The sequence below is a fragment of the Balaenoptera physalus genome (genome assembly GCF_965194825.1).
Source record: "Balaenoptera physalus genome assembly, chromosome: 17".
Classification (NCBI taxonomy): Eukaryota; Metazoa; Chordata; class Mammalia; order Artiodactyla; family Balaenopteridae; genus Balaenoptera; species Balaenoptera physalus.
Window position 1 is genome coordinate 11986122 of NC_138895.1, and position 22844 is coordinate 12008965.

General features: G+C 39.6%; 1 protein-coding gene and 1 long non-coding RNA gene across 5 annotated transcripts in view; one reads left to right on the top strand and one right to left on the bottom strand.

Moving 5' to 3' along the window:
• The first annotated feature begins 5030 nt into the window (after window positions 1-5030).
• Window positions 5031-22844, top strand: part of MTFR1 (mitochondrial fission regulator 1) — a 65904-nt gene continuing 48090 nt past the window's right edge. For 3 of the 4 annotated variants that reach the window (XM_082433711.1, XM_082433713.1, XM_082433714.1), the window contains exons 1-2: window positions 5031-5187; window positions 17217-17356. In XM_082433711.1, coding sequence (XP_082289837.1) covers window positions 17294-17356 — 63 coding nt within the window. In that variant the 5' untranslated portion in view covers window positions 5031-5187; window positions 17217-17293. Of the gene's footprint in view, window positions 5284-17216; window positions 17357-22844 lie in introns of all 4 variants that reach the window. The other variant, XM_082433712.1, reaches the window with a different exon arrangement.
• The window catches only part of LOC309646919, a 47726-nt gene continuing 36699 nt past the window's right edge, over window positions 11818-22844 (bottom strand). Inside the window, exon 4 of the long non-coding RNA XR_014255651.1 lies at window positions 11818-13746. This is a non-coding gene — a long non-coding RNA (uncharacterized lncRNA). The remainder of the gene's footprint in view (window positions 13747-22844) is intronic.

Sequence of the window (22844 nt, forward strand, 5' to 3'; positions counted from 1 at the left end):
AAAACACATTCATTTGTACTGAGATTTACATGACTGAAGCAGATTTAAACATTATTCTCTCTTAACAATACCTGCCTTGAAGCCAATAGCCCTGAACTATTAGGCATTAACCGGCATCTTCTGACTGTCCCCTTATGTGAGATCATGTTGGCCCACCAGTCAGCTCTGACTAGTAGTCCTGCAGCTGCACCTCTCCTAGACACATCCAGCCTCCCTTTGTCTTAAAGTGTCCCTCACATGGGTACTTCACTGTCCTACCCAGTGGTCTTTTACCAGCTAGGTTTTCTTAGATTCTAACTCAGGACCTCTTGAGGCCCATTTCAGTGTGATATATTTTTTATAGACAGGCAATCAGAGCTGTCAAAAAGCAGAACTAGAGAAAGGGTCTCGATTTCCAAGGAAAGTATTGTGTAAGGCTTGCAGCTTATTCAACCTGTCTCACCAAATAGGGCTGTCTTTAAACCTAATATGAGAAACAGACTGATGGACACATTTGGACATTTGTCTGTCCCTTACTTTGCTAATATCAGGGTCACAATCACATGAACTGACTGTCCTTCATGGCTATTATTAATTGGGCCCTTGTGATAAGGCATGCATTGCCCTTAGTATTTTACAAATGTTACACAATCAGTCCTCAGGGCTACCCTTTGAGGGTGACTATTTTCCCCACTGTCAGGAGATTGAGGTCAGGAAATTGAGACCTGCAGAGACTTACAGTTGGTAAGTGCAGAGGCATATTTGAATATAGGTCTGTTGGACTTAGAAGCCCACAGTCTTTCTACAATAGAATTCTGCCTCACCATCAACCAAAATGAACAAGTGGGAATCTAACCTCTTGTTAAATCTCTGTGAGGAAACTGGCCCACAACTGGCCTTGGTCACCTTTCTGTTGCCTAATATACACTCAATAATGATAAATCTCTTTGCCTAAATAACAGCATTATAATCGTTTAATTTCCTGTTAGGAATCTGGAGGCATATAAAGGTCAAGGGACTTTTTCAAGCCTGTATGTTGAGTAAGAGAGAACTCTGCTGTTTTTTTCTCCTCTATTTAATAAATACTTCAACTAGCAGATGAAATTTCAGTTATTCTGGATTCTGCCAAGAAAGCTGAGCCATTAATTTGGGTAAAGAATTCCAGGATCAGATACACTAAAAAGAAAAGTCTATTGTCTTCTAAAATCCCCAAATGGATTGCCCTGTAACCTTCTGCATTTTAAGAATTAGCTATACAGAACAACCACCTAAGATTCTGGGAAGGAGCCTGGGTATATGTATTTTTTTTAATTTTGTAATTTATTTAATTTTATTATACAAGTTAACACATATTAAATATACAAAAGTTATTGAAATACAGAAAAGAATACAGAGAAGTAAAACCATAATTCTACCACCCAGAGAGGAACACTATTGACATTTTGTGATATATATCCTTACAACGAGTTTTCTGTGCATATTACAATATATTCATATTTGCTTTTTAAATCAGTATGGAATCATATTTTATATATTTTTAATTAATCATGCCTCTCTATGGGTATATGTATTTTTAAACAAATTCCAAAGTGAAATTTAAGAACCACTGATCTTATGAAGGAGTCAGAAATTGTATTAGTTATCTATTGCTTCCTAACAAATTACTCCAAAATGTAGCAACTTAACACAATAATCATTTATTATCTCATAGTTTCTGTGCATGAAGAATCCATGTGTGGCTTAGCTGGATGTTTCTGGCTCAGGGTCTCTCTCAAAGCTGCAATCAAGGTGTCAGTGGGGCTGCAATCATTTCCAGGCTCAAGTGGGAGAGAATCTTTTTCCAAGTTCACTCATATGGCTGTTAGCAGGATTCAGTTTCTTATAGGCTGATGTACAGATGGTCAGAGGCCTCCCTCAGTTTTTTGCCATGTGGACCTCTCCATAGGACAGTTCACATCATGGTGGATGGCTTCTCAGAGTGAGTGAAGGAGAGACCAGGAGAGAGCAAGCAAGATGGAAGCTACAATCTTTTTGTAACCTAATCTTGGAAATGACGTCCCATCTTTCTTGCTTTAGTCTATTCATTAGAAGGGAGTCACTAAGTCCAATCCACCCTAGAGGAGAGGAAATTACACAAGAGCATGAATACCAGGCAGAGATCTTTGGGGGCCATATTAGAGGCTGCCTATCACAGGGATGTAAACAAAGAATTAAAAAACAAGGCAGTAATATATGTGCACCAGGAGAGGTTAGATTCAATGATATCCCAGGAGCAACTAGTACACCCAGTATCTAGATTTTGATTTCTAAATACCATTCCAGGACTCCTTGAAGAAATGGAGAAATGGCTGACTCTAATGCTGGGGCAGGAAAAGTACAAGATCAGCCTGGAGCCTCTTGTTGTTCAAAAAAAAAATGATGATCAAAAAGCAAAAAAGGAGGGACTTCCCTGGCGGTCCAGTGGTTAAGACTCTGCGCTCCCAATGCAGGAGCAGTTTGATTCCTGGTCAGGGAACTAAGATCCCACATGACGCACAGCGCAGCAATAAATAAATAAATTAATTAAATTAAATTAAAAAAAGCAAAAACGACACATGAGCCAACCTAAGAGAGCTTCCAATGGTCAAGCTAGAACAATTTGAGCAACAAAATAAAAATCATATATAGAATATAAAATGAAGTATAAAATAAATATACATGCATATTTATAAATAAATTATTGAATATAAATAAATAAATGGGGGGTGGGGAGAGAGACGAATCTTCTTTACAGAAGAATTCCAAATAATTTGTATAGATATTCTACTCCAGGGAGTGAAGCTTCATCTCTTACTCTCCTTCAGTGTGGGCTGGATTTAATGACTTGCTTCAAGAGACTATGGAAAGAGGGGAAAAATGCCACTTTACAGTGGAGAAACTAGCCAACACTACCATGGTCCAGGTGATCGGGGTTAACATCAGCAGTAATTAAGTCGTCATGTACCCCTGATATGATGTGCTGAGAAGGGAATTCCACCCATACGGTATTTTCCCCAAAATTTATAATCCCAGTCTAATCATGAGAAAAAACATCCGACAAATTCAAATTGAGGAACACTATACAAAATACCTGACCAGACTCCTCAAGACTGTCGTGGTCACATCAAGGTTATGAAAAACAAGGAAAGACTGAGAAACTCTGACAGACCAGAGCAGTCTAAAAAGACATGATGACTAAATGCAATGTGGCACCTTGGATTGAATTCTGGAACAGAAGAAGAATTAGTAAAAACTGAGTTAAGTCTGGAATTTGTACCAGTGTTGGCTCCTTAGTTTTATAAATGTATTATGATAATGTAAGACGTTAGCATTAGGGGAAACTGGGTGAGGAGTACACAGGAACTTTTTGTACTATCTTTGCAAACTTTTCTGTAAATCTAAAGTTATTCCAAAATAAAGTTGATTAAAAACAAAAAGTAAAGCATCCTACTTATAATTTCAAAAGTGTGATGACTGGAAGATTTCCCCCTAGGTTAGCTTCTGGCTGAGCACATTTCAAACTCTCTTTCTCTTCCACCAGCTAAATACTTCTAGTGCTAGGTTCCACGGGACACATCCATTTGTGAGATGGAATAAAGCACGGCTAGGAGTATTCCTGGAAGCCATTCCAACACCGGGAGAGTCAGCAATAACTTAGGGAAGTGGCTCAAATTCATCTCAACTCTTTTTCCCTCACCCAGGTTCCCCAAATGCCCACGGCCACTCCAGGGTACCTAGGATGAAGGGAAATGTGAAGGAAAGGAAATTGGAACGGAAAAAAGCCTTAACCAATCCCCGTTGAGGAGAGCTTTAAGACATCTTCCTTTGAAAAAGAGTCGAAAGCTACATGTGATAAGGTGAAATCGGTGCTAGGGGCCCACCTTGGGTCTTGGAAAGACCTGTTGCAGGTCATGGGGCCCGGGCAGAAGCTTCATTAGCTTAGCATAGCTCCACCCTGGAAAGATCTCAGGAGAAACAGGTGAACTTTGTCAGAAATGCCGCCAGGCTTTGCCCCGCCCCTTTAGCTCAGGAGATGCTGCTCTTTCATCCCAGCCCAAGCATTAACTCCTTCCGGACGTGCTGAGAACCCGGGGCAGGCTTAGGCAGGTCTCCCAGGCCCCTCCATTATAACATTTGGTTATATAAGTTGTTTGTTGTTAGCCTGTAGGCTCACTGAGGGCGTGGTTCAAAGCTTTTTAAAATCTTTGTACTGTCATAGTGGGCCCCAACAAGCCCTTGTTGAGTAAATGAATTAATGCTCTTGCTGAAGGAGGGAAGCCCTCGCCAGGGAGAGACTGCGGGTCCCAGGATAAGAACATCGGCGCTCCACTGTCTGCAGACTGACCTCTGGGATCAATTACAATGGGAGGGTAAGAGATGCAGCTAATCAAGCCAATCAGCAACAGCCCCTTGAAAGGCCATACAGAAATAGGTTTCTCATTCTACCTGTGAATCTTTTATCAGTACTACACACGTTACCATGCTTACTATATTGTTAGCTATAAATGTAATGATCATATTTTCATGACAGAATGATTTGCAATCCAGAGTGTCCTAGGATATTCAGCTATTAAAAACCATGTGTCGCGATGGATCAGACTAAACAGATGCTGGAACTGAAGACTCAGTAAAGTAAAATCCTCATCCATCAGACACTTTGTACAACCCCACACCCTCACTCTCCCTAAAGCCAAACACACCGGGGATACGAAGTCTGTAAAAGGCAGCAGAAGATAAGCCGGGTGAGCACAAGTCCCTACAGCGCGGGATGAAAGAGCTCCACACTGGTTAGCTTAACAAGGGCTTAAGATTCACAGCTTCTTTCAAGGTAATGCACACTTGCGGCTACATTCATCATGTGGTTCTCCCTACACGCCTAGAGCTTGAGGTTTACAAGGCACTTCCCAGGGCAGGGAAGTGAAGACGGAAAGCGAGGCCCACGAGCGAGCGCACGCCCCCGCCGAGCCCCGCGCGTGCGCACACTGCGAAAGGCCGCTCCAGGCGCTTCCGGCGGTCATCTGGCTTTCCGCTCCCGCTCTCAGTGCCCGCCTCAGGGCCGGAGGAAACCGCTGATTGGTCAGCCTGGCCCGGGCTTGGGGCGGAGATCGGGTGATTGGCAGCAACGCCGCGAGTCAGCCAAGCTGGAAGCCGGAGTTGCTGCAAGGAGCTCCTGGCTGCCGCGCGGCCGAGGTAAAGTGGGGCTAGCGAGTCTGGAAAGCGGTTGGTGTGGGGTCGAGGAGGCGCCCCCGGGCCAGACGGCGGTGGGAAACCCTGGTGACAGTCAGGGTAGGCGCTGAGGGAGCCGGGCTCGGGCTTGCGGGGAGGCCGGCGGGCTCCGCGGGCCGGTTGGGTGTCTGCGCCGCAGCTGGAGGGAGGCGGAGAGGATCTGGGGCAGCAGGGGTGGCTGAGGACCCGGGTGGGGCTGGAGCTCTGGCGGAGCAGAGGGAATTTGGCCGACTTGCCCCGAAGGCTGGCATTCACCCCCCCGCCCCCGGGCTTCGGTCGGTCGTCCGGAGCCCGCAGTTGGCCCGTCGGCCGTCTGGGAGGCCCTTGGCTGCGGTTCCCGTGGGTGTTGCTTTTTCCCGGGACCGGCGGCCGGACTTGGCGGGCGCATCTCCCGGCCAGGCCTCGGGGATTCGGAAGGAGGAGCACGCCTCCCGGGCGGCCGGGGAGGGTTAACCAGCCTCCGCTGGCCGGCATTACTGTTTCACTTTCCGCCGCCCAGGACTTTCCCAATGTCTTACGGACCAGGACCAGGATTTGCATTAAGCCCCAAGGGGGAAAAAAAAATCGACCTTTGGACATTTAAAAACACATTTTATTATGGAAATCTGAAAATTCTACAGAGGTCGAGAGAATAGTGTAAAGAACTCCGTGTACCCATCACTCAATTTCACCAGTTCAACAAGTATCATTAAATGGCCAGGCTTGCTCCCTCTCCCCGGGTTATTTTGAAGTGTATCCCAGACATATCTTTTCACCTCTTTTACATATTTCTCATGATCAGTAATCATACTTCTTTTCCAGTCATTTGTTTTCTAGAGAGGTTGAGTAAAATGAGGCACACTTGAAGGCGTAGACAGCGTTAATTTAGTTTGCGCTGCAAGAATGTGGGCAGTTCTCTGACGGTGCGGTTTCATTACCTGGTGCTCAGCTTTTCAGAATCAGTGAAAACAAAGGTGCCAAATAATCTAGTTTTGTCTGTAGCTTTACTGCTTTTGAGTAGCATTATGTATTGATTATTTATTAAAATCTTTTTTGTATTGATAATTTATATTTACCGAGTTTTTGGTATGTATGAAGCACTGTGAAATTGTTTCCACCTCTTCATTTAACTTTTACAGCAGCTGTGTGAAGTAGGTATTATCCCATTTTACAGGTGAGGGGAAAAGAGGCTTAGAGAGGTTAAGCAATTTGCCTGCAATCACACTGATGTAAGTGGCAGGGGGCTGTAATTTAGGATGCTGACCTTGGTCACTGCAAAGTTCTTGCTCTTTTAACCATAATTGGATGTCCTAAGAATTGTGGAGTAAATTAACTGCTGTGGGAAATTCTGTTGAGCTACAAATCCATAATGGGGGGAGGAAAAAAAAAAAAACCCTGGGTATTTATGCGTACAGTAGTAAGATAGGTATTTTTGTTTCTTTGAAACAATAAAAGGTTAATACAATTGAATTTAAAGTTATGAGCAAAGTATATAAGTGTAGTTCAGTAAATAGAATTTAAAACATTTATTTTATAGAATATGTCCAGTTAAAGAGGAAGGGAAAAGGGAAAAAATTATGTATCAATGAATAATCTCTACCTCTTTCGGCACTTCGCATATACTGGCAATGTATACTGGATACTTTAATCTGTATCCCTCATCTTTTCTATCTTATATTACTTCTTAGAGAGCATCTTCATCTTCAAGTAGTTTTAGAGGAGTAAGGACTAGAAAGAGACAGCTGGGCTTGTTCGGAGGACAGCAGAGAAGACCTGTTAAACTGGAGTTTAGGATTCCTACTGTAGGGGAGTAGTTCAAAAGTCTAGAAGTAAGGTTAGACTCACGCATGGAGGAACTTGAGTGCCAAGTTTAAGGAGTTTGAATTTGAGCAAAGAAGTGACATGATCACAGTCTCATAAGAAGATAGTGAGCTGGCTCTGTCAAAAAATGGCTTCACCTGAGATGTGAAGCAATTAGTGAATTAACCTGGTGGAAATAGAAGTTGGTAACTGGTGAATGTATGGATATAAGGAAAGGAGTGGAGAAAAAAAAAATACTCTGAAGGAGAGGAAGAGGGACTTCGCTGGCGGTCCAGTGGTTTAGACTCTGCACTCCCAATGCAGGGTACAGGGTTTCCATCCCTGGTCGGGGAACTAAGATCCCACATGCCGCATGGTGCAGACAAATTAAAAAAAAAAAAAAAAAAAAAGAGAGGGGAAGAGACAGTGTGGTACAGTGGTGCAGCAGGTTCTGAAGTGCTGATAAACTTCGGTTTCTACCCCTTTGTTTTCTTGGGCGGTCTTGGTGATGAGTGTTATTACTATATAGCTGCTTTTTGAAATGTTAACTACTCAGCTGTTCATCTGTTCTTTTATGTTTATTTACTGTTGATACAACTTACACAAATTAGATAAACAAAAAGTGATACTGTAATCTCACCATGTAATGATACAGAAGTGCATAAATATAAAGAAGAAAAGGTAGAGAATTCCATCACCAAGCCTCAGACACAAGCAATGTTAAGATTTGGTATCTTTTCAAATCTTTTCTTCTGTGTACATGTGTACATAAAATATCTATTTCACCACTATTTCTATGCTTTGTTTTATTTTTTAAAAACAGAATCACATATGTGTTAGTCATTTAGATTTTTATCATGAAATCCTTTCATGTATAGCTTTTTGTTTTAATGGCCATAAACTTAGAATGGGTATGTTGAATTTAACTATTTCCTTATTGATGGACATTTAGTTTGCCTCTAGAGTTTCTCTTTTACAACTAATACTTCAGTAACTACCCTTGCTTTTAAAAACTAAACATCTTTCTTGAAACTAACACAACATTGTAAATTAACTATACTTCAATTAAAAAAAAAAAGTATTGTTAAAACTTGAAAAAAAGTAAACACCTTTACTTATGAAGGTATAATTTACTGAATTTTTCCATGAGGGAATTTTTTATACACATAATATGTAGGGGACAGTAATTATTACACAACTTATAAAAATGACGTTTATAGTGAATTTTCATCAATTTGCTTGGCCCACGGAAGCACTTTTAGTTAGTGAAAAATATTATTGACTTCCAAGTAGTGTGAGTGTTTTTTTCTACTGATGTCCAGGACCACTTAAGATATTTGAGCAGTCTTTTCGAAAGATTGTTTTAAAATTGATGCCAGAATACTTAATTCATTTGCATGGGAATACTTAAAATAACACTTTAAGGAAATTCCTATCTCATTCACAGGAGGGTTATATGTTAGAGATCCTCACATGAAAATGGCACATCTTTAGTTCAAATGGAAATATAAAGCTACCTCTAACCTCTTTTATAGCATACGGAGAGAAAGTTAACTTCTAAAAATGTTACAGAAAATGTCCTTTAGAAGTTTAGTTTCATATCTATGGCCCATTAACTTGAAAGAATTTTCATCAAGTTTTAATTAGATTGTGTTCTTAGGTTTCTTATCTAAACAGATTTATTTTTTTGTTTTTGAGAGAGGTAGTACAGGTCATGAGATTTATTCATTTGTGGGCTGAAAAAAGTTAAAACTTATATGTCAGACTCTGTGCTAGGTACTGAGAATGTAGCAGTGTACTTAATTTGCATGAATAGTATGGAATATTAATTCAGAATATTGCCAGTAAATTGTACCCATAGGTTGAGTACTATGTCATTGTTTTATAGTGTGCTAAGTGTTCTGACTTAAAGTCTCAGTCCAGACTGACTTGAAGTATAGCAGTGGTCACTAGACTTGAATTTCAAGTTTAATTTCCAGAAAGTAGGGTAGGGCTTTGACAACTTTTTATTATAAGTAAGCATTAAAATAAAAAAATCAAAAATAACATTCATCTACTGTCTCCACATCCTAAAAGAAAAAACATTTCCATACCAAAAACGTAAGAAGGACATATTCTCAAAATAAAGGACAGTAACTTTAAATTGAATAAGTTTTTGTTTTTGTTTTTGTTTTTTACTTCATGGTCCTTATTTTTCTTTTGCATCATTGTTTGCAGCCAGAATGTAGACTGTCGTTTGGGATGCACTAATATGGTTTACCTGATCTCTTAGTTTTCTGAGAACAGGAAACCTTATTCCAATAATTTAGCCAACCAAATAACTAAGAATGTTCTATTAATCTTTTTAGACTCCTCCGACCCCAGAATGAAATGGTCACACTCTTCTGTTATATTGTAAAGATAATTAAATGACCATTTCTTTGAATAGTTCCAAAAGACCTTATAAAAATAAGCCTCACGTACTGTTGTAGCTTTTAAAGTTTTTGGAATTTTAAATTTAATGACAACTTTGGTATCACTGCTAACAGGTTTATTGTGAAACTATTGCTAATAACTTTTTTTATTACAAGTATCTCAAAAACAGACACTGCATTAGTTGAAACAATATTATGTTGTATTATCTTTGATTTGACTGCTATACACTTTAATTGGTCTACCTGCACACACATAGTTTCATAATATTTGTGGCAGGAAAAGAAAGTCTGTTTTCATAGTTTACCTGTTTCTCCTTTACTCTTGGTTTTCTCTTCTCCTGCCTTGCCAGCTACCCCACCACGATATTTCTATATGTCTGGTCTACGCTAGAGTAGACTCGACTATAAGCCTATACCGTCATCATATAATCCTAGAAGTTAAATTTTACAAACACACACACATATACATACATAAAGAACCTAGAAAACAAAGTGCAGCCTGATTCTTAGCTATCTTTTTTAAACCTTTTTTCTTGTGAAGTATAACACACACAAAGTGTAACGCAGAAAGATGCACAGACATAAATATACAGCTCAATAAATGATCACAAAGCAAATATCCATGCAGAGACCACCCAGTTTAAGAAATAGAAAGTTGTCTGCCCTCCAGAGAGCTCCTTTATACTCCCTTCCAACTCTTACCCACCCCATCCAAAGGTAACCACCATTGTAACTTCTTAGACTACAGGTTTGTTTTGCCTTTTATGATTTTCTTCATGCCTTTAAGATCTATAGTGATGTCCCCTTTTTCATTCCTGATACTGGCAAAGTGCCTTTTCTCTTTCTCCGCAGTAAATCTCATTAGAGTTCAATTCTTTTTATTAGTCTTTTCAAAGAACCAGCTCTTGGCCTGGTTATACTTCTCTGCCTTAATAGTTCTCTGATGCTTTCAAATAGTTGATTTAAAAAATTTTGTCCCCTAGTTTACTTGTCCTCAGTGAGAGGAGGGTTTGTCTGAAATTACCTAGTTCACCTATAAATAGAAGTAAAAATCCTCTTAAGATATCTGTTTGAAATTGAGACAGTATAGAAAAGGCACTGGCTTGGGGCTTAGATGCCTTTCATTTAATATTCACATATTAACTGAGCAACTGTTATATCCTATATGTTGTGCTACATGCTGGGGTCACTGTGATGAATAAGATAGTCTTTGCACTTACGGTGATTGAAGTGCAGTGGAGGAGGTAAGCAGTTTAGGTACATTGTTTTAATACACTATGTAAGAGAATACATACAGGAGGGCTCTAATCCTGGTTGCTCAGGAAAACCCTCTTTATGACCAAATCATAAAGGACCTACTTTGGTATTGAGAATGGATAGAAAGGGATAGCAAAATCAGGGGAGAGGGTGGTGCAAATAGTCTAGTTAATAGATTTTTACAATAGTATAGACTTAGAAGAGCAGTAAGGGCAATGGAAATGGAATCTGATATATTTAGGAGGGAAAATAGAACTTGATTGTAGAAAATGAAAGAGAAAGAAGGAATAACTGACTAGGTGTGCCATTTTCTGAGGCAGGGAACATATAAGCAACAGATTTAGGAGGAAAGTTAAGGAGCTCAGTTTCAGATTTCTTTGGTTTAAAAGAAGATGGGAGAAACCAGAAGGTAGCATGTGATTGAATTTAACAGGGGAGAGGAAAGAGAATCCATGTAATACAGGGTGGAGCTGATGTAATGAGACCTGTGGGTTGGGGGTGGGGGGTATAATCCTGAGCACTTAGTTGGAAGGAGGGACAGGAGAGAATGGGGGACAGACTTAGAGAGACAGAATAGGTGTGGATGCAGAGATGCTGTGTGTATGGCATGTGGCGTGACAGGATGTTGCGGGATTTTCTGTCAGAATACTTCTCTATTATTTAAAGTAGTAAGCTGGGTCATCTGCCGAGAAATGATGGAGCAAGGATTAGAGAGATTTGGGTAGCATGGAGAATGCTTGAAATAGCTGCTCTGGAGAATGGAAGAGTGGGAAGAGCAGAAAATAAGATTTTCCTGAATGCTAGGCAGCAGTGAAGGCCCAGTTGAGACCAGAGGTAGTACATTTGTAGCAACATCAAAATGTGAGATATAGTCATTTTTCTACAGCCCAATTGTAGGAAGTGTAGGCTTGTGGACTCATCAAGTTCTGGCTTGTAGAATAAACAAAACAGTAGAAAAAGGAGTTGAAAATACTAACAAAGCAGTGGTTCAAGTGATTTGGGGCTTCATGAGGTAGAAGAAAGTGAAAGTGGGAAGGGATTGATTAGGTCGACGGAAAGTGCAGGGGAGGAGACTGAAGGTCTCAGTGTGGTCCAAGGAGTGTCTGAGTGAAAGCTGCAAGGTGAGATATTTGGTTTTTGTAACTTTGATTTTTTTTTTTTTTTGGCTGCGCCAGGTCTTAGTTGCGGCATGTGGGCTTCTTAGTTGTGGCGGCATGCGGACTGTCAGTTGCAGCATGCATGCGGGATCTAGTTCCCCTACCCGAGATCGGACCCGGGATCGAACCCGGGCCCCCAGCATTGGGAGTGTGGAGTCTTACCCAGTTGACCACCAGGGAAGTCCCTAGATTTTGTTTTTAAATGAAAATTAAAACATGTATTTTTGTAGCATTGTCTAAACAGTACAAACCATACAAAGAAAAATTTACTTCTACCCACTCTGGCCAGTTTCAAGAGTTTGATGTATATCTTTTCATAAATGAAAAGGTCGAAGATTTTTTTTTTGTTTTACAGAAATGAAATCATACTTAGTATATTACTCTTCCTGTATCATATATATACCATCAAGTCATTACATAGACTGTAACTCACTTTTAATAGATGCATAAAGTTTGTAATATGCATACACAGTAATTTATTTAACAGGTGTTTTATTGGTGAACATTTAAAGTTGATCCTAGTTTTGTGAGTAGAAAAAGCACTGCAGAAAATATCTTTATATATATTCTTTATGTATAATGCTTTCATTTCTGCAAAAGAAATTCCTGAAAGTTGCATAGCTTGGTCAAAGGCTCTGTGTGTTTTTAAAACTTTTATTTGAAGCATAACTTACATTAAGAAAAGTATCTTGGTAAGCTTTCACAGAGTAAACACGTGCAAGTATCTGTCTATGTCAAGAAATAGAACACTGCCAGCATCCTCAGAAATCCCTCTCAGACCTCCTACCAGTTCCTACCTCTGTCTCCAACAATTAAAAAACAAAACAAAACAAAAAAAACTAAGTTTAAATTAAAAAAAAATTCATAATCTATGATGAGATCGCTTTCACTTTTACCTGTTTTAGGTCTTTATGTAAATAGACTCAAACAGTGCTCTGTTGGATGCATCATCTCTGTGAATATTATGATCACCTAGCACCAGCAAGAATATATGTTTATTGGTGTACTAGTGCTAATGAGGCCAAAGTGCAGAATTCCATTTAGGAAAGGACTTGGAGTAGAGAAGAAGACTCGGTTGAAGTCATAGCTGAGCGATAGGGAATGATTCAAGTGTCCTTAAGTCAACCCTAATGAGGGACAGAGGGTGGTAAAGCAGTGCTTCCTAAGGAGAGCTTTTTTTTTTTTTTAAATGAAGGTATAATTTACATAGAGCAAAATTCACTCCTTTTGGCAGGCATTTCTTTGAACACAGTCATGTAACCACCACCACAATCAAGATGTAGACTACTTCCATTTTTCCAAAACCTCCCTTGTGCTTTGCTGTAGTTAATAACCCTGGTGACCACTGCTCTGTTTTGTTGTCACTTTAGTTTTGCCTTTGAGGGAGGGTTTTTCAAAGAGCTTAGAGCAGTTATTGATTGGAAAGAGCCTTGATACAAAGTGGGAGAGAACAAGCAAGCACAGGACCCTTTGAGAAGGCTTTGAAGCAGCATTCTAAAGGGACAGCCAAATTTCAGTTCAGCGAGGGAGGGGATGCTTACCTTCAAACAGGGTTCCAGAGAGCACAGTGGAGAAGTTTGGAGGAAAGGGTAACTAGCAGGCCACGGACTATGTGACCTCTCCTCTGTGTTTTCTGTTTATCAGTAACAAGAACCATTCCCCTTATTGAAATTTCTGGGTTTTTTTTTTTTTTTTTTTTTTTTTGGTGGCAATACCTCTCTCATTTTTCTGTTACCTCTTTGATCATTTTTTTCCCAGTGACTCTTGTTTTCTCTGCTTGATGCGCAAGTATTTCTTGAGGCTTCTATTCTGGCTTCATTTCTTACTCTGTACGAGTTAGCCCGTTCACTCTTAGGTTGCATCTCCTTTTTCTAAGCCAGTGCTTCCTAATCTTTATCTGTAGCGCAGACTCCTTCCTGGCAAGAATAATTTTTAAAAATAGTTTAAAAAAAAACTATTCACTTAAAAAACGAGCGAAAGGGACTTCCCTGGTGGTCCACTGGTGAAGACTTCGCCTTCCAATGCAGGAGATGCGGTTTCCATCCCTGCTCGGGTAGCTAAGATCCCACATGCCTCAAGGCCAAAAAACCAAAACATAAAACAGAAGCGGTATTGTAACAGATTCATTAAAGACTTTAAAACTGGTCCACATCAAAAGAAATCTTAAAAGAAAAAAAAAAAAAAAAAAACCCGAGCGAAAGACACTTCTTAATGGAAGGTATCAAAATGTCCCCAAAACCTGTGGAGAAGCTACTAAAATTGCTAAAATTAAAAAGACTGACAATACCAAGTATTCACTGTTGACAATACCAAGAATTATAGACCAACTAGAGCTCTTGTATATACCTGCTTACGGGAGTGTAATTGGTACAACCACTTCAGAAAAATGTTAGTTTCTACAGATTTTTAAAAGATTTATATATCTATATAATCTATATAATCTGTATATAGATATAATATATATAGATTATATATATATTTTATGTTTATATATAAACAATATATGTATTATATAAAATATAATATATATTATAGTATATATACTATATATATTATATATTATTATAATATATTATATATATATTATTATATGTAAACATAAAATATATATATAGATTATATATGTTTATATATAAACGTATATAATCTATATATATATTTTATGTTTCCGGAATTTCTTTATATATATATATATATCCGCAGTTCTGCTGCAGATTATCTATAGATAGATAATCTATATATAGATCTATATAATCTATATCTATAATATAGATATAGATAGATATATCTATGTATAATCTTATGATCTAGCAGTTTTACTTCTGGGTATAGACTTGAGAAATTAGTTCTTTTTTCATTTTTGGCTGTGCCGCGCAGCATGTGGGATCTTAGTTCCCCGACCAGGGATGGAACCCACGCCCCCTACAATGGAAGCGTGGAGTCTTAACCACTGGACCGCCGAGGAGGTCCCAAGAGAAATTAGTTCTTCTTCTTCTTTTAATTAATTAATTAATTTTTGGCTGTGTTGGGTCTTCGTTGCTGTGCATGGACTTTCTCTAGTTGTGGTGAGCGGGGGCTACTCTTCGTTGCGGTGTGTGGGCTTCTCATTGCTGTGGCTTCTACTGTTGCGGAGCACAGGCTCTAGGAGCATGGGCTTCAGGAGTTGTGGCTCATGGGCTCAGTAGTTGTGGCGCACGGGCTTAGTTGCTCCTCCTGTGGGATCTTCCTGGACCAGGGCTTGAACCTGTGTCCCCTGCATTGGCAGGTGGATTCTTAACCGGTGCGCCACCAGGGAAGTCTGAGAAATTAGTTCTTATGTGTACCTTGCTATGTTATGTGTACGAATTGTTTCAGCAACTTTATTTATGGTAGCTAAAAAATGGAAACAATCCAAATGTTCATGAACAGTAAGTTGGGTAACACGACATTGTACATCAACTGTACTCCAATAAAGTAAAACAAAAAAATCAAACAAAAAAGCCCCCAGTAAACTGGGCAAGTAAATTGTGGTATAGTGCCACAACAAAATACTGCACATCAGTGAAAAAGAACTGTGATTCACAAATTATATGCATAAATGTCACAGACAATGTTGAGTGACAGAAGTCAGACACAGAAGAGTACATACAGCCTGCAAAAGTGATAGGCTGTAAAAGTTAGCGTAGTAGTTAGATAGGTGAGGCATGGATATCGACTGGGTAGAGGCCCAAGGGAGCTCTTGGGGTTCTTCAAATGTTTCACATCTTGATCTGGATGGAGGTTCCACAGGTTTATACGTATATAAAAATTCATCAAGCTGGACATACTTAAAATTTGTGCACTTGCCTGTGTAAGTTATATCTCAATTTTTTAAAAAGTGTTAGGTTTTCCAATTACATAAAACCATCCTTTTTCTCTGACCAGTTTTTTGTCAGTCATCTCCAGCTTATTTTTGGCCCTTTGCACTTTTTATTCCCGTTACCTGTCAGAATATTCATTCTTATAGGCAATTATAGATGTTGGTAATATTAAAATATATGTCTCACCAAAGTTCTAGTCCCGACCATTTTAGTTATCAATAAATTATATGTTCCTGTCAGCGCTTAGAACTCTTTAATTGCATACTTTGATCTGTCCTTAGGGCTGGGCTGTTTCTAGTTCATGTTTCACCCAGTGTCTGGCATATTTGTGGCAACTTTATCCGCCCCCCCCCCCCCCATTCTTTGTAATTCTTCATCAAGTTCTCCTCAAAGTGTAGACCACAAACGTTATTTCTGGTCCACAAAGGGATAAGCCTATATCAGAATGTAAATCAAGTATATCACTAAGTACAGGGGTCCACAACCCCTGAGCCACGGACCGGTGCTGGTCCACGGCGTGTTAGGAACTGGGCCGCACGGCAGGAGGCGAGGGAGCGGAGCTCATCTGCCGCTCCCCATCGCTTGCGTTACCGCCTGGACCATCCCCTGCCCCGTCCGTGGAAAAACTGTCTTCCACGAAACCGGTCCCTGGTGCCAGAAAGGTTGGGGACCGCTGACTAAGTACTGCTTTTTTTTTTTTTTTTTTTTAAAGTCTTCCTTGACAAGGAAGCAGCACATTGATTTATAGTCTGGTGTAAACTTGTCACGTTGGAGACCAACACTTCAGGTAAACTGGTTTATGCCATATGAGTTCATAATTCTATCAGATGTACAGTATATTGATGGGGAGGTGAGGAGGGTGAGTGGCAGGGGTTTTAGTGCCAGTGAGTGTGGTTTGTCATTATTTTTGACCTTCTGGCCTTTGAATTCCTGTTTTATGTTTCCGGAATTCCTTTATGATTTTGGTGGGAGCCAGAATCGGCTTGTAACTATAGTCAGGTAGGTTCGGCCAAGCAAATGCCGCCAGTATGGACAGCACCTCAGAAGCCAGTGGGACAGGAAAGTGGCAACTGGTAGATTCTGTTTGTCAGGGGTGGCAGTAGCAGTTGCAGTGGTGTCTTCCAAGACCAGTTCTGCTGCAGTTTGGGATGTCTTTCCTGGCTGTGTAGCCTATAAGTTTCTTCTAAGATTGTTGTCTACTGGGTGTCTTTCCATAAATGTATTTTCTACTTATGTCAGCCACAGTAGGTTTTTGTTGCTTCCAAGGTAGAACCCTGACTGGAAAAGAACTACTTAAAAAAATAAAAAAAATTGTACCATTAGTTTATTTAAAGGTGATCACATGTAAATTTTTTTCTTTTTTTTTTAAATTTGTTTTATTTTTTTTGGCTGCGTCAAGTCTTAGTTGAAAATGTTTTTCCTTAAGTAAATTTATTCACACAAAGGTTTAAGATGTAGACTAAACTTACTTTGTGAGATGTGTTGTAGACAGTAAAGATTTTAAATAATAATAATTTCACTTCAGTATTTACATTTTAAAATTTCAGTGTGCTTTATGGACCATGTGCTGCTATGTATGCCTGAAGTACTTGAAATGCAAATTTGGAGAGACTTTGCCATCTAAATGCTTGGCTGGATTAAACGCCTAATTAGGATGGTTTTTCAACAGGTTGGAAGCATGCAATCGGTAAGTGCTTGAAATTCATTTTTAAAATCCAGACATTGAGAATTTTTTCTGAGAAAAATGAATCTTATGTATATGGCCAACTTATGTAGTATTTAATTTGCTTACTCTTTAAATCAGGGAAGTGAATCTTCACCCAGCATCCTAAGTAAGGGATGGGTTGGTTACATTGAAAACTTAACCAATATTCATGTGACTGTTAAAAGCAATGCATTTGTTAAGAGTGAGGAAAAGGCTTAAATGTATATAGAAATCATTGAATAAAATATGTTTGACTAACGCTTGACAACTCTGAATGTTGTAGAACTGTTAATATTGAATGCTCTTCTAATGTGGTTTATCACACAGCTGTTTAAAAGGTAAGTCATGTCTCCTAAAATATAACAACTATAGATACAAAGAAAAAAAATTAGTGTAATATGGTTATTCTGTGCCAAAGATGTTCGGATCTTGACATTTTTAAAAGTATTTTCTACTAATACATAATTTTTTTTTTCAGATCCAGTGTAAAGTTATTAGAGCAGTACTTGTGCCAAGCATATTTTGTGGAATATTTGTTTCTCATTTTCACATTCAGTGTCATTGGTGACATGGAATTACGTTGTATTCATTAAAGATATAGGCAGGTTACATAATTTGAATATGAGTATACTTTTTAAAGCACTACTTTTACTTTTTTGTTTTTATTTTGTGTCTCTTTGAATCTTGCTAAGAGAAGGTTGAACTTTTTGTTCCCGCAGTCCCACAAAGTTTCATCTATTTTCTTTGGAGATAAAAAGCAAAGAACCAAATAACATTACCCCCCCCCTTTTTTTTAAAGATTTTTTGAAAAAAAAAAAATAAATTAATTAATTTATTTATTTATTTTTGGCTGTGTTGGGTCTTCGTTTCTGTGCGAGGGCTTTCTCTAGTTGCCGCAAGCGGGGGCCACTCTTCATCGCGGTGCGCAGGCCTCTCACTATCGTGGCCTCTCTTGTTGCGGAGCACAGGCTCCAGACGCACAGGCTCAGTAGTTGTGGCTCATGGGCCTAGTTGCTCCGCGGCATGTGGGATCTTCCCAGACCAGGGCTCGAACCCTTGTCCCTTGCATTGGCAGGCAGATTCTCAACCACTGCGCCTTCAGGGAAGCCCCAAAGATTTTTTTTTGATGTGGACCATTTTTAAAGTCTTTATTGAATTTGTTACAATATTGCTTCTGTTTTATGTTTTGGTTTTTTGGCCGCGAGGCATGTGGGATCTTATCTCCCCGACTGGGGATCAAACCCGCACTGGGTTGGATTGGAAGACATTGGAAGACAAAGTCTTAACTACTGGATTGCCAGAGAAGTCCCTACCCTTTTTTATGTTTACATAATTTTGAGTATCATCTTTCGGATAAACAATAGGAAAATGGTTTGTAAAGTTAATACTTTCATCTTTTTCAGTTACGTCTTCTCATGTTTTGAACTTCACTTAATGCAGTATACCACCTTTCTCAATTGCTACTTACCATCATTTGGCTACATAGGGTAGATTAACATTTCAGTACTGACAGCAAAAGAATTTCTTTTCAGAAAGTCAGGAAGCTTTTGTTGCTAATGATTCCCCAAAAGTGAAACTTTACAGTTTATGATTGCTATTTATTTGCAATTTTAGTAAGAAGTGTAGTTGAGTGGAAAGATTGTAGGTCTTGGATTCAAACAAACCTGGGTATGAAATTTATCTCTGCCAGTTACTTTCTTCATCTACAAATTACAGGTAGGAAGAACTACTACTGCACAATGGACCTGTGGATTACACGGCAGTGTATGTAAAATACCTATCACAGTGGCCTGTATGTAGTGTAGGTACATTTCAATGACGGTTAATTTCCTACTGTTTTGCTCTGTCATCCCCCTGCCCCCGCCCCAAGTCAGGCAATGTGACCAGTGCTGATTGAGGCCAAAGTTCAGAATTTTGTTTCAGGAACAGATAACATACTTTATTTAGCTTAGTTTACTTGTTTAGCTTTGTTCATTTTGAGCTGTAACACGGGTGCCTTTCATCAAAGAATGGACCAGGTAAGAGAGCATTAACTTGCTCCCAATATTGTAATCACAACTGAGGGCCTTTTCTACCAATAGATGGAAAGATCATTTTTTTATGTAACATATAATCATCACCTTTAATCAGTTAACTGAAAATCTATATAAAAATAAATTTTCTCCTAACATTAAGCAATTTGACCCTTTGGAGTTATTTTCTATCTTAGTTTCTGGGATCTCTTAGCCTGCTGCTTAAGAGTAATCTGAATATAAAAAAAAAAACTTTTTAGTTCCATCTTTCAATGATAAATACATATTTCTCACTGCTTTGATATATAAATGAACTTGGTACTATATTTGAATGTATTCAAGAGCAGAAAATGTCTTCATTCTTTGTATATTTTGTCTGCTTTAAAAAAAAAAAATGCAGGTTTTGAGATCTGCGTTTTGTTTTTGCCATTAGGCCAGCTGGCGATGATTAGCTCTGTGTATTTTACCATACACATCAGCACCATCGTAATAGCTATCACTGATCGGCTTAGTATGCCCAGTCTTTTACATGTATTTTGTGTGTTCACTAGAACAACACTTTTTTTTTTTTTTTTAAACAGATTAGAAACCTGAGGTTCAGAGTGTTTAACTGACTTATGCCAAGTTACCTTACTAATAAGTGGCAGAGCTGTAATATGAACCCAATTTTGATTCCAAAATCCTCTTTTTAGTGTACTTTGCTACCTCGTATAATAGAAGGGGAAGAAGACAATATTTATTAAAGTCGTGTTATATTTAAATACCTTAACTCAGTTTTTTTTTTTAAAATTTATTTATTTTATTTTTGGCTACGTTTGGTCTTCATTGCTGCGCATGGGCTTTCTCTAGTTGCAGCTAGCGGGGGCTACTCTTTGTTGCGGTGCGCGGGCCTCTCATTGCAGGGCCTCTCTTGTTGCAGAGCACGGGCTCTAGGTGCGTGGACCTCAGTAGTTGTGGCACGTGGGCTCAGCAGTTGTGGCTTGCAGGCTCCAGAGCTCAGGCTCAGTAGTTGTGGCGCACGGGCTTAGTTGCTCCGCAGCATGTGGGATCCTCCTGGACCAGGGCTCGAACCCGCGTCCCCTGCACTGGCAGGCGGACTCCTAACCACTGCGCCACCAGGGAAGCCCCTACCTTAACTCGTTTAAGGCTCATAGGCTTATGAGGTAGATACTGTTCCCGTTTTATAGATGAGGAAAGGGAAACATAGAGGGATCAATAATTTGCCAGCTTTACACAGGCAATAAATGGTAGAGCCTACTTTTAAAACCAGGCCTATATGCTGCCGTGGCCTCTATGTTTTCTCTTCACTGCGTTCCATTTGGCCTCAACATTTGTTTGAATTTAAAACTATATACAGTTGACCCTTGAACAGTGTGGGTTTCAACTGCTTGCATCCACTTAGATGCAGATTTTTTTCAGTAGTAAGTACTATAGTACTACATGATACATGGTTGGTTGAATTGGCAGATGTGAAACCCCGGATACAGGAGGGCCAACTGTAAATTTATATGTGGATTTTGTTGGGAAAGTTGGGGAACTGTTTGGTGTCCCTAACCTGAGCATTGTTCAAGGGTCAGCTGTGTTCACATTTGTCCAAACTTTCTCCTCATTCTATTATTACTATATTTATGCCCTTAAGTAAAAATGTTTTTAAACTAGAGAAAGCAAGCTATGAAACTAATGTGATTCTGGTTCATCTCAGTATTTTATGTTGAAAAGTTACAGCAAATATCTAATTTGTATTAGGAATATATTTCCAGTAATACTTAAGAATTGCAACCTTGTTTTCGTCTTCTGTTCTGGAGGAAGAATGTGAACGTGGCTAGGCGTTTAGATAAGGAAGAAGAGAACTGAGGGAAGGGTTGTCTTCAGTTGGGGATTTCAAAATTGTTATAGAATTTCATTTTTCTATCTCCACCCCCTTCTCCCCAGCACATACTTTTTATTTTCCTCTGGTTCCCTTGGAATTAAGAATTTATACTTTGTCGGGTCCTAGACTCCCTAAAAATTTGATTAATGGTATGGACCTTCTTCCCAGAAAAATGTTGTATATGTACATAATTTTGTGTATAATTTCAGGGCTTTGTGAAATTATATATCAGAAAAAGAACCTTGGGTTAATATTACATAGTTTTTCTTGAGAAAAATACATATGATTAGAATTAAGTGTATATTTTTTCTTGCTAGATGGTGACTCTCAGATAGAAATGTAGATTTAACTAGTCTCTAAGAAATGAATTACCGTATAAAGCTTGAGTGCAGTCATCATGGTGAGACAGATGACAGTTTCAGATTCCAGCCTCACACTTCAGCACTTCGACAGTAGCATTTCACGTTGTTGAAGAAGAACACATTGCTTCCCTGTTGTCATCCTCCTCCTCGCTGCCATCACTTACAAACCCTGTTGCTCGATGCTATGGACTGTCATTACTAGACTCGGACATGCAAACATGCACGCCCCACACAGATTCGTTATTACATTGTTTATCAGTAGTTCTTATAAATAAAGCAAAGCAGTTTTTTTGTTTAATAATAATAATTAGGGCTTCCCTGGTGGCGCAGTGGTTGAGAATCTGCCTGCCAACGCAGGGGACACGGGTTCGAGCCCTGGTCCGGGAGGATCCCACCTGCCACGGAGCAACTAGGCCCGTGCACCACAACTACTGAGCCTGCGCTCTAGAGCCCGCGAGCCACAACTACTGAAGCCTGCGTGCCTAGAGCCCGTGCTCTGCAACAAGAGAAGCCACTGCAGTGAGAAGCCCGCACACCGCAACGAAGACACAACACAGCCAAAAATAAATAAATTAATTAAAAAAAAATTACTGTTACTTAATTTTTTCTTAATGGAATTGAATTCTTGTTTTTTTTTAATAAATTTATTTATTTTACTTATTTTTGGCTGTGTTGGGTCTTTGTTGATGTGCGCGGGCTTTCTCTAGTTGCGGCGAGCGGGGGCTACCCTTTGTTGCGGTGCGTGGGCTTCTCACTGCGGTGGCTTCTCTTGTTGCGGAGCACGGGCTCTAGGTGTGCGGGCTTCAGTAGTTGTGGCTCACGGGCTCTAGAGCGCAGGCTCAGTAGTTGTGGCACACGGGCTTAGTTGCTCCGTGGCATGTGGGATCTTCCCGGACCAGGGCTCGAACCCATGTCTCCTGCATTGGCAGGCGGATTCTTAACCACTGTGTCACCAGGGAAGCCCAATTCTTATTTCTTAATGAAATCGAATTGTCTAGTAATGACAGTTTTCTCCCTGCCCTCTTTCTTAGATCTGAAAAGATATTAATGACAGTTCATCTTTAGAGGAAGCCTTTCCTTCTCCAAACGAGTATACTGACAAGACACAGGTCAGCCACCAGTTAGGGTAGGAGATGCACTTGGGCCGTACAGCCTCCCAGTGCACAGATGGTGACTTTCCATACCATCTGTTCATTATTTCTTCACAGCCATTTACAATTTCTCCC